The following is an 11,225-nucleotide window of genomic DNA, read 5'->3' as shown; positions in this document are numbered from 1 at the left end:
TAAGGGAAGGCAGCGATTTAGATGAAGTGATGAAATAAAGGGTTTCACGGGGTTAAAACAGAATCAGTACGCACAAGATAGAGTGAACTGGATATCATCGGGAGATGCCTTCATCCTGCGTCGACGTAAATAGGCTAGAAATGATTATGATGATGATGATGATCGCAGAGCAGTGACAACTGATATTCTAAGGTATTTGCTACCCAAGTCTTTCAATAGCAAACCATTTCTATGTGAAAAGAAATAGACAAGCATGTTCTTTTTGGTTTTCAGGTCGCCAATGCGAGAAGATCGGACCAGTTGCATGGAACATCACCGACTGCTACACAAGATGCGGCTTCGCAATGGTCACAATTCGGGTGCCTGGTGGCCAACACGGCAAGATGAGGCGCAGGAAGGTGGACGTTGGACCTCAGCTTCAGAACTGGTCAGCGAAACATATTTTGATATTAATGAATATGTGATCTTGTACTAGCTGCAAGTACGAATTATTTTATGCATCGTAAGTGCGTCCCCACCCCTAGCGTTTACAAACAACTCCTTACGCTAGAATGGTTTATAAGATAATGTTCGTGCGAATACGTGATGCTTCACCTATTAAGTCGAAAGCCTTAGATTCCTTCTTAATTTTAGTGGTCATGGCACCGCGTCCTGTCTTCTGTATTTTCAGTCATTGATTGGCGTTATTTGTTTTATAATGGTTGCCGTGGCTTATAGCCTGTAATCTACTTGAAAGCCTGCAAATTCGTTCGAAACTCTGGTGATACTGCCCATCTTCGGAAAAAAGAAACACCCAAACTCCATACAACTCTGGAACACTTAAACGGAATTGCATTCAGTGTCAAGATTCTGGGAACATGGTACCGCCCATCACAGTTGCGAATAGCAACGAAAGTGCTGCAGCTGTTTCTGAAGGCAACAGGACTGACTAATCCTCTGTGACTTCGGGCACAGAACTGTTACTACGTTGACGGCAACAACAGCGGCCTTTTTCTTCTCTTCTTAACTTCTCCTTTCCGTTACCTCTTCTACAATGTAGGGTAGCCAACCGGCTAAGCCCTGGTGAACCTCTGTGGTTTTTTATTATCCCTCTTCTCTATAAAGATAAGTCTCGCCATTGAGTGGTGGAGTAACCTATGAAATGGCTGTTACTGCGTGATCATATAAAGCCATTGAGGCGTAATTGCCGTATATGCACGATTCTAGCGCGCCCTCAATAGCAATGCGAAGATAATTTTACATTAGGAAAATTGAAACATATAACTTGATTCCGATTTCACTTTTGAGCGCGATATATATATATATATATATATATATATATATATATATATATATATATATATATATATATATATATATATATATATATACCGGCTTCTGCTTGACCTTATTCCTGGCTGAATTAGAAACTAATAGATGTGTTCACAGACAAATGCTGACGCTTGCGCTTAGGCTTAACAAAGTAGAAACCTATCGGCCGATGTCTATTATGTCTGAAGCTTGGGCCATGGCTTCTTTGACGGAACGAAACAGGTGAAGACCATGAAGGTGTCTTAGCGCTCCCCTGCGCTGTAAAATGTTCAACCAAATGTAACAAATATAACTGAATTATTTTTCGAGGAACGTCATTATGAAAATTTTTCGGCTATAAATAATTCGCAGATCATGACATAGAACAAAATAGAAGCTGTTAGCTTTCATGGAATTCCTTTCATTGACAGAGGTACGCACGAAAAACAGTAGTCTCCTAAATAGCAATGCTTGTGATTTATACAGTTCCCCCCAAGAAATGTCGCAACCCGAGAGGACAGACCATTCGTGTCAACTGTTAGAGCAGATTAGCTACTCAAGGTAATAAGCAATGTCACCATCTGTTACTCTCAAATAATAGTAATAACCGATCTGCTTATAGAGATGACCAAAACTTTGACCTATCTGTTCCTTATGACATGTTCGTAAACGTTCATTAAAAATACTGGTGTTCACAGCATCATTTCTTCTTAAGTATCCTTAATAGTGAAACTATGATGGTGGCGTTTTACTAACCAAAGAAGCACATGGACTACAAAACAAATTGCGCTACCTGGGCTTAATTTATAGGACCTTAATTACGTGAACGTCATTGCATTCTGCACCCATCAGAATGTTGTCGTGAAACAAGCCCGCGAACTTTCGTACTAAGAAAAGTAAAACAATCCTTATTTAGGAAGTATATATATATATATATATATATATATATATATATATATATATATATATATATATATATATATATATATATGGCCAACGTTCAAGGCCCTGAGCGATAAGCACAAGGCCAAGCCAGGACAAGCGTATAGATCTGTTCTAGCTGCGCCTATATAGACGCCCCACTGCTCACTTATCTGTTCCCTTGCTTCTTCAGTGACCGTTTAGTGGCCTTAAACTTATTTTCTGTAGGCGCCAAGACATCCGAATCGCGAAAAAGAAACATCCATTTTTAGCCACGGAACCGCTGAAGAAGTGGCACGAGAAATCTATCAAAAGCAGGTATGTGAAAGAAAAATGAGTTGTTTGCATCAAGTACAGTCGGAAAATGTGAACGTACTGTGTTTAGACGCTCATCAAAAGTATGTGTACAGTCATACCTAGCTTCTTAGAACGTATTCAAAGTACAAGACCAGTGGTAAGAAAAAATAGGAGCGTCGGAGGCTGTTCACTGTATTCACCATGTTAGGAATGACTGAAGTGACGGTTAACTGAAGTAGCGGTTAACTTAACATTGCTATGCACTTAACATTGCTTAGTGTTGCTGACAGGAACGGAATATTCCAAGGGAAAACAGCTCAGGGTATAAAGAGTAGGCCCAGCTGTTTTTTTAATCCTACATAGCGTAATACTATACGTCTGCGATAAGTATTTCATGAGAAGCGGAAGAAGGGAGCGTTTTGCAATTCATCATTGAGCTTTTCCGTCTGTTATTTAGTGTCATATAGTCAATCTCACTGCCTAACTGGCCCCTGGGGAGCTTATTAAGCGCAGTTATGTCCCTTGAATTGCTGAAAAAAGTACGCCGTCATGCTGCTTTATCGATACTCGAAAACCATGCCAATAAAACATTGGCTGCCGAAAAAAAATCGGCAGATCCCACGCCTTGTGGGAATCGGTTTCATGCGAAGCAGTCAGCGAGTAATACTATGCTGCATTTTGTGGCTTTGAGCCAAGCGCTACGAGGTGGAGCGACATGTTTTTGTAAGCGTAGTAGTTTTTTTTTTTCGAAAGTTTGCCCTTAGCGTAGTAGTTGTGTGCACATCGTGGGCTTACCAGGCACGTCGACAACACAGGTTTCATTATCTGCTGGTTTTCATTAACATTGTGTCAAACAAAGAAACGAGCCCCTCAAAGTTCTCTTCCGGCGTTTAAATGTTAACCTATGGTCTGACGTAACGTCAGCACTGTAGTTAGAGCACATGCGTCAGTATTATCGAAACGAAGTGCACTCTACAGTGCGATAATGTGAATATTACATGTAAATTTCGTTAGCGTATTCTTTCGGGGTCGAGCAACGCTTGAACGTTGCTTGCCCATATTAGAGGAATACAAATGTAATGTTGATTAGACTGGTATACAAGCGGAACCAACACTGGAACCACAGACGTTAACCTGACGGGACGCCTCTATCGTAGTAGTACATGTGTAGGGTTCATTGCTTTGTTCTAAAATTAGATAGCCAGCACTACAACCACATTGACGTTGCACCGACAGTACGCCTGCATAGGGTGTTTCTCCTAAGCAGTTTCTAGGCCTGGCGTGGCTATGTGGGATCCTTGTTTTTATTCTTTGCATTCATCGGGTGAGCGCTGCCGATGTCAGTTTTTCAAAACGTTGTCGCATTTAAATTACCAATGTCTGTTCTCGACGTGCCTGCCTGGGTAGATATAAACAGTCAATCACCTGTGGCGCGTACTCGTACATAGCTGCCCGTGGTAAACGGGTATGTGGCACACGTGTCTGGAGGAAAGAGTTTGACGACGTACGGGACAGGATAGATAGATAGATAGATAGATAGATAGATAGATAGATAGATAGATAGATAGATAGATAGATAGATAGATAGATAGATAGATAGATAGATAGATAGATAGATAGATAGATAGATAGATAGATAGATAGATAGATAGATAGATAGATAGATAGATAGATAGATAGATAGATAGATATAAACTGAAGCAAAACTGTGATTCGGCTTAGTTGGAACACATTCATAATGAAATATTTGCGCAGGCACATGGGGACACAGAAGAGACCCACGGGCGCAATTCTAACAACTAGTTTATTTTTTGAAAAACGTTCACTTAACAACCCTCGGAAATGCGCACTCTGATCACAAAACTCCATTTGAATAGCGCACATCGCGCATCTTATCACATGCTCATTGAACAGCAGACAACATCGAAATTTCCTTCTCAAGCAGGGCAACTGATGGGTGACTAACACACTTTTCTTTCAGCCTGTCAATGTGATAGGCCTCCATTATTTCTCTTGATGTTGGGTTCCGATGCCTGTACTCAAGGCGAACATGCGCAGTCATTACAATCTATCTATCTATCTATCTATCTATCTATCTATCTATCTATCTATCTATCTATCTATCTATCTATCTATCTATCTATCTATCTATCTATCTATCTATCTATCTATCTATCTATCTATCTATCTATAATTATATTGAAATATTTCAATATGAATATAGATAGATAGATAGATAGATAGATAGATAGATAGATAGATAGATAGATAGATAGATAGATAGATAGATAGATAGATAGATAGATAGATAGATAGATAGATAGATAGATAGATAGATAGATAGATAGATAGAAACGCTCAAAATGCCTTAGGTTCACTAATCAATGCTTCGCACTTAAAAATGATTTCGGAACCGTTTGATTTTATCCACTCAAGGATGAAGACGACGCATTTTTTGTCTGTGATCTTCGGGACATCACCCGGAAGGTGGAGCTCTGGCACCAGTGTCTGCCCCGTGTGACGCCATTCTTCGGTATGATATCACTGACACCGTATGCGAAAGCAAGGCTGAACTCTGCTTCCATGGTTCGCTTTATTTTTTGAAGAAACCGCTTCCATCTTAATACCGTTATTTTTCAGCAATAAAGGCTTGCGGAGACCCTGTGGTGCTGGCGGAGTTGAACGCCCAGAACGTCAACTTCGACTGCTCAAATAATGTGAGTGAGACATACCCGAAAGTCTGTTACAGAAAATCTACTTTGTACCCGAAAAAAATGTCTGGATTTAACTGACTTAACGTCGTAAGGACCAATGTACAGCGCAGCTAAGGGGCCAGCTTCACTTAACGTCGCAAAGGCTGATGAGACAGCGAAGTCTTCTCCGTTGCAGTGCTAAGCTTCACGAAACTTCACAAGCATTCCAAAGCACTTCAAAGCCAGTAGATCGATTTGCACAAAATAAAGTGGTTGAGCGGTTTCTTTTTGCAAAGTCGTCGGAAATGTCTAGTCGTTCCTCACCCTCACTGAGCTTGGGCAAAGTTAGAGGAAATGTGTGGTACCTGTAGCCGTCACACTCAAAGGCGGCACTTTCCCGGCAAGCAAAGAGTCCATGCCCGCTAGGCTAGTTATAGAAAGCTCCTTCATCTTCAGGTGGCCGGAGGCGAGTAGTGGCGCTTGCTCAATTTCTGTGGCACATAACGGCTTCGTTATGCTGCGAACGACATTGTTCCCGGATTAAGTTCGGCTTCAACAGCCTCACTGTAATAGATCCCGAAACGTCCGTCATGCTTCGGGGTACAGCTTCTTATCTGGAAGCTCGTATGGGCGTTCCTGAAAGACATACCGGGCCCGGGACGTTTTTTGTAGCGTTAGCTACACTGGCCGAGCTCGAGCAGTTTCGCGTGGCAGTCCGAGAGCCGTGCTGCGCATGCGCGAGGAGCAGTGACGTCACACGGCGCGACGCTGGCGCACCGGACCCGCTGCCGCCGCGCGCTCCACCGCCGCCGCGCGCGCCTCGCCGATCTGCGCATTCCAGAGGAGTGACTTCATAGCCGTGGCAGACATACTGGCGCGGGCGAGAGCCCAGCTGTGCGCCTCCGTTGCGGAGCGGCCGTCCGACGCTGCGCCGGGCGTTGGGGCAATAGAGACGGCAGCGTGTTATTACACGGACCGCCGAGCCGTCTTTGTGGCAATAAAGAAATGGCGCTGAGCAAAAAATAAATATACATGTGTCACATAATGCGTATACCGTGTGTGTGTCATTGAAGCAGCAGTAAGCATGATAATCAAGCTAATCCTAGACAACCAGGAGAGCTCAGAATAATCAACTGAACCTTAGCTCACGCTACGTATATCCTGGCATAGCCGATAAGCCACTAAATTTTTTTACAGCGAAAGCTATTATGAGATCACAACAAGGGCCGTTTTTGGTGCCGTAGTTGTCCGCCGCCGGTGTCCGTAACCACTTTCGCTCGAAATAATAAAAAAAAATAAATAATAAAAGAAACGCCAGGCCTGCGCTGAAACCGCAGCACAGTCACAGCGAAAGCTGTGCTGTGCTGTGCTCGAGCTCGGCCAGTGTAGCTAACGCTACAAAAAACGTCCCGGGCGGATTTTATTACAACGGTCCCCCCAGCGTACGTCGCCGCACTAAATCGAATGATTGCCTTCCACCAATGACACGCACCATATGTGAATCTTCCGTGAATTCTGCCCAGTACATCAATAACGACGTGAGATCGGGCGCGTTTATACTAAAGGGTTGATGAGAGTCATGGCTACTTGTAGCTCACTTTAATTTTACATGTACGCTGTGAATTTTTATTGTTTAATCACGCACAGGAGAAATCTCACACAGGCACTACCTTGGAGGTCAAAAATCACACCATCTCCCGCTAAAGGGGACCATGAAGCGATGCTAAGCAGCGTTTCGGCATGTAGAGCCCGCGTTTCAGAGAGGGAGTGGAGAGGGGAGGGGAGAGAGGCAAAGGGGAGAGGGAAAGGGGAGGGTGAGGGGAAGTGGAGAGGGAGAGGTGGTGTGTGGAGAGGGCTTGCGCATGCGCAGTAAGGGTGGTCACGCCCCACACCACCACCGGATTGAACTCCGCTATAAGATGCTTCACATCTAAAAACGCCATCTAGCGTGCATCCCAACCGCCATATTGCACACATCTCTATGGGACAGCGCCATCTAGTATATCGTCACCCAACTGCAGTTTCCATGCATCTCTATGGGACAGCGCCATCCATTGAATGATACGGGAGACGCGAGGGCGGGGGAACGCCGGATGGAGCGACGACCGACCAGGTGATGCTATAAGGAGCTTCGCCCCTAAAAGATGGAACGAGGTTCGAACCTGGGCCCTCTACGTGGGAGCCCAGTGTCCTACCTCAGAGCCACGCCGGTGCTTGAAACTGCTTTGCAAAAACACCCTATACCGGCTTCTTGTCGGGAAGGAACCACATTAACTTATGTAATGTAGCGTGTTAGAAGAGTAAAACAACAACCAAGCTTCACACAACGCGAATTCTGTAACCAGGCGTAACACAATGCGAATTGCGCAACGAGTAGGTTGTTGAATGCTTCCAACCCATTACAAAGGGCTCTGCCATATTTCTTCATCGTCATCAGCCACAGCATCAACAAAGTGCACATAATGCCTTACAGGTGTTTAGCAGGTACCACGGTTCTCCGCAGAATGACGAAAAATTGCATAGTGGCTGCTTCTCTACATCACAAAAATTATGATGATTTATAGCGTAATGGGTTCCTCGCAAGTGCACTTCTATTGGTTGCCAAAGAAGCCCATAAGGCTCCCATGATCCACTTCCTCAGGGTCTCAATAAAGTTAATTCCCTCTCTCTATCTCTTTCTCACGTTAGCGTATGTTATAAAGCGTGGTGGGAGAGTGACATAACGACCGGGCGTCACACTATGCGAATTAAGTAACTTGTGGGTCCTTTAAAGCTTCCAACCCATTACAAAAGCTCAGTCGTAATTCTTCATCGTTATCAGCCATCGCATCAAGAAACTGCTCATAATGTCTTACAGATGGTACCTCGCTTCTCCGCAGAATGACGAGTAATGTCGTGGTGGGTGCTTCCCAAATTCACAAAAATTATGATTTGTGGCGTAGTGGATACGTTGCTAGTGTATTGTGTTAGTAGCCACAAGAGAGTTTATAACGGACTCTAGAAATGCCGCTCTTCGAGCTTTCGCTGTGACTGTGCTGAGCTTTCCGCGCAGGCCTGGCGTTTTTTTTTTTGTATTCGTCTAAAAATCAATCAGAGATAATTTTTATTTCCAGACAGAGATACAGACGATACTTGAAATGGGTGTTGACCCAGACCGCATAATCTACGCCCACCCTGTGAAAAGCACGTCCCACATGAAGTTCGCCGCCGCACACGGCGTCACGTTGATGACGTTCGACTGCGTCGAAGAGCTGCAGAAAATCGTGGACAAGAACGCCAGGTGAGCATAGCGGTTATTACCATTCAGCATCTGTGTTTGGCGGCAGCTCAGTGGGCTAAACGCCCGCCGGCCATCGTCGCGAACCAAGAGGTCATGGGTTTGACTCCTGTCTACGGAACTTTTTTCTTAACAGTTTTTTTTTTCTTTGCCATTTGGTGGCGTTCATTTTGCTGACGTGTTTCCGTGACGGCATGAAAGTTTTAGTGGACCCCGGCAAAAAACAATTTCGTGTTAAAAATTGCACCATTTAAGGCATATGTTGTTGTCAACCATCATTCTTATTGTGGGTGGTGTGTCGTTCATTTCCTTAATACTGCGCGCTCGATACTTTACGGTCACTGTGACTATAGTTTCGCTTTATCAGCGTGACGTCGATCTCCGCTCGAACCCTTTTAACACGAAAGTGTTTTATGCCGGGGTCCACCAAGACTTCAGTGACGTATTTTCGTCACGGAAATGACGTCGAAAAAATGTACTCGATGAGATGGCAAATAAAAAAGTTCCATGAACAGGCATCGAACCCACGACCGCCCAGTCCGCAACAACAGATGCCGGGCGCGCTATCTACTGCGCCACGGTCACAGACTCTGGAGGCTTTACAAACGCGCCTTTTATATCTACCACTCTCCCGTTCAGAGGGGTGGTGTTGCCCTCTGGGAGCGGCATAGTAAAGTAATTCATCATTACTGTGGCCTCCGCGATTAGTACCTGCAAAGCGTTACACGTTCGTCCTATTCGGCGCGTTTTCAGTAGAAGTGCAATTTTTGTCAATGCCTTAACACACCGCGAGGTGGCGACCTTAACCCAAGCGTCGTAAAAGCGTCGGCCTCTTTCATAGCATCACGTTAATCAAACCAAAAATAGCTCTGCGACGCGCGCCTGCCGCACCTGGCTGTAGCACCGCGTTAGAGTGTACTAGAACCGCGTTCCCCGCCTACGCGCTCGCCCCGAGAAAAATTGCGGCCGGGCTACCGGGGTGGCACGACGCGCTTTCCGTTTCCCTCTAGTACGGCCGTGGCGTTCAATCACATTTTAACATGCCGCAGGATGGCGACCAAGTTCTGCGTCCAATATGCGACGCTCTTCTGACTATCACAACTCGTTCTCTGATTACGCTTTCACTGTTAACTACTACAGCTACCACAAGGGTTTGTTTAATCATTGAACATGGACGTTAGTCGTCGGCATGGAGATGTACCAACTAGCATCAAAGTGGGTGCATCCACGTTAAACGGCGCTATAGCTGCCAGACATCAATATACATTGTGCAAACTCTCTTATATCAATGTACAGTTAACATTCAGTTACTTCTATAAGGGCACGTTTTACTTTCGTGTTATTCCGATTCCTATGACGGAGCGATCAAGCACGTTTTTTTTTTCTAAGGTCACACTTAAGATGTCATGGGAGTTTTCTTACCGGACGCCACCATTTAAGGGCCGGCGTCGGAGGAGGTGCTGGAGGCTTTCGCCTTAAAAGTTTTTGTTGATTTGTAAACGCATATTTCCATGTAAGAATCTTCTTAAAAACACAATTGTATTGCACGACATTTTTTGGACAGCTTGACCATATATTTCTTTAAATACAGGCCCTACTCTTCATTTTCTTCGTTTGCTATATATTATGTCTTGAAAATGTAACACAAGAGCAGCGATGGGTCTAAACATTTTTTCTACGTGGCTTCTTTTTCATTAGCTTTAGTTTACTTGACATAAATGTGTGTCCCATTGCGCAACAAGCTACGCTCCTAATCTGAAAAAAAAAATCAACGACAACTGACTCGACTGCTTTTTCTTTTTAGGTTATTGCTTCGAATAAAAGGCGATAGTGACGGTTGCAAGATTTCATTCGATCAGAAATTTGGTTGCAGCGTGGATGAAGCGAGACATATTCTGGAAACCGCAAGAGATCTACACTGCAACGTAGTTGGTGTATGGTGAGTGATGCCTTAATTTTTTAAGTTGATTTGTTTTCTTGGTCCTTTAGTGCAGGAATAAAAAAACAACCCGATTTTGTAATGATTATGCTTACATAAAGCAATACATCGATAATATCACCTTGGAAGTAAGAGAAACCTAGAACAGCACACATTAATTCAATTTTCAACAAAAGTGGTTTCGAAAAGTGGTCCCGATGGTCACGGGATCAAATCTCGGCCGCCGCGGCCGGGATTCGCTCTCCTTCGGGTCAGCAGTCGAGCGCGATAACCACTAGATCACCGTGGCTCCGCCACGGTGATCTAGTGGTTATCTCGTTCTGATTGCAGGTGTGGAGCAGTGGCTCTGATTGCAGGTGTGGAGGCGTGGGTACCTATAACACGGCGATGCGCAACTTCAGCGTAGGCCGCATCACACCTCGCCGGTCGCCAGATACAGAACACACACAGACAAGCAGCGGAATCGGCGAGGTCTGCGTTGGGCACATCGGTTACAATAACAAAGACATTCCGCTCACCGCCATCTACCTGAGAACTCCTAAGAATTCCTTCCACACATGCACACGGGTTCATGAAACGTGCCTGTGTTCTCCATCATAACGGACAAGTATAGCCACTACATATAAGCTTACCCTTACAAAAATTCTCATTGAAAAACCATAGAGAAGTTATTGAGCAATGTCAACAGATGGCACTGAAAATACATTGTGGATCAATAGAAAAACTGTTGAGAAAACTGTTGACCAGTATTGAAAATTGGCCCGCGACTTTCAATTGAAAGACCATTATGTAAATCAACATCGATATA

The 11,225-nt window shown here is 44.4% G+C and overlaps 1 protein-coding gene across 1 annotated transcript; it reads left to right on the top strand.

Annotated features, from left to right (window-relative positions):
- Positions 1-273: 273 nt before the first annotated feature.
- LOC119378315 (ornithine decarboxylase-like) lies at positions 274-10,417 on the top strand (the record flags this gene model as incomplete). The annotated part of the gene is made up of 6 exons (XM_037647491.1): positions 274-427; positions 2,440-2,529; positions 4,945-5,041; positions 5,149-5,225; positions 8,315-8,481; positions 10,283-10,417. Coding segments are annotated over 6 exons (720 nt in total), but the record flags the coding sequence as incomplete, so codon positions are not given.
- Positions 10,418-11,225: the final 808 nt, after the last annotated feature.

The sequence above is a fragment of the Rhipicephalus sanguineus genome, unplaced genomic scaffold (assembly GCF_013339695.2).
Source record: "Rhipicephalus sanguineus isolate Rsan-2018 unplaced genomic scaffold, BIME_Rsan_1.4 Seq7789, whole genome shotgun sequence".
NCBI classification, from domain to species: domain Eukaryota; kingdom Metazoa; phylum Arthropoda; class Arachnida; order Ixodida; family Ixodidae; genus Rhipicephalus; species Rhipicephalus sanguineus.
Note: the sequence above shows the minus strand (reverse complement) of the source record. Positions and strands in the feature narration are given on the sequence as shown.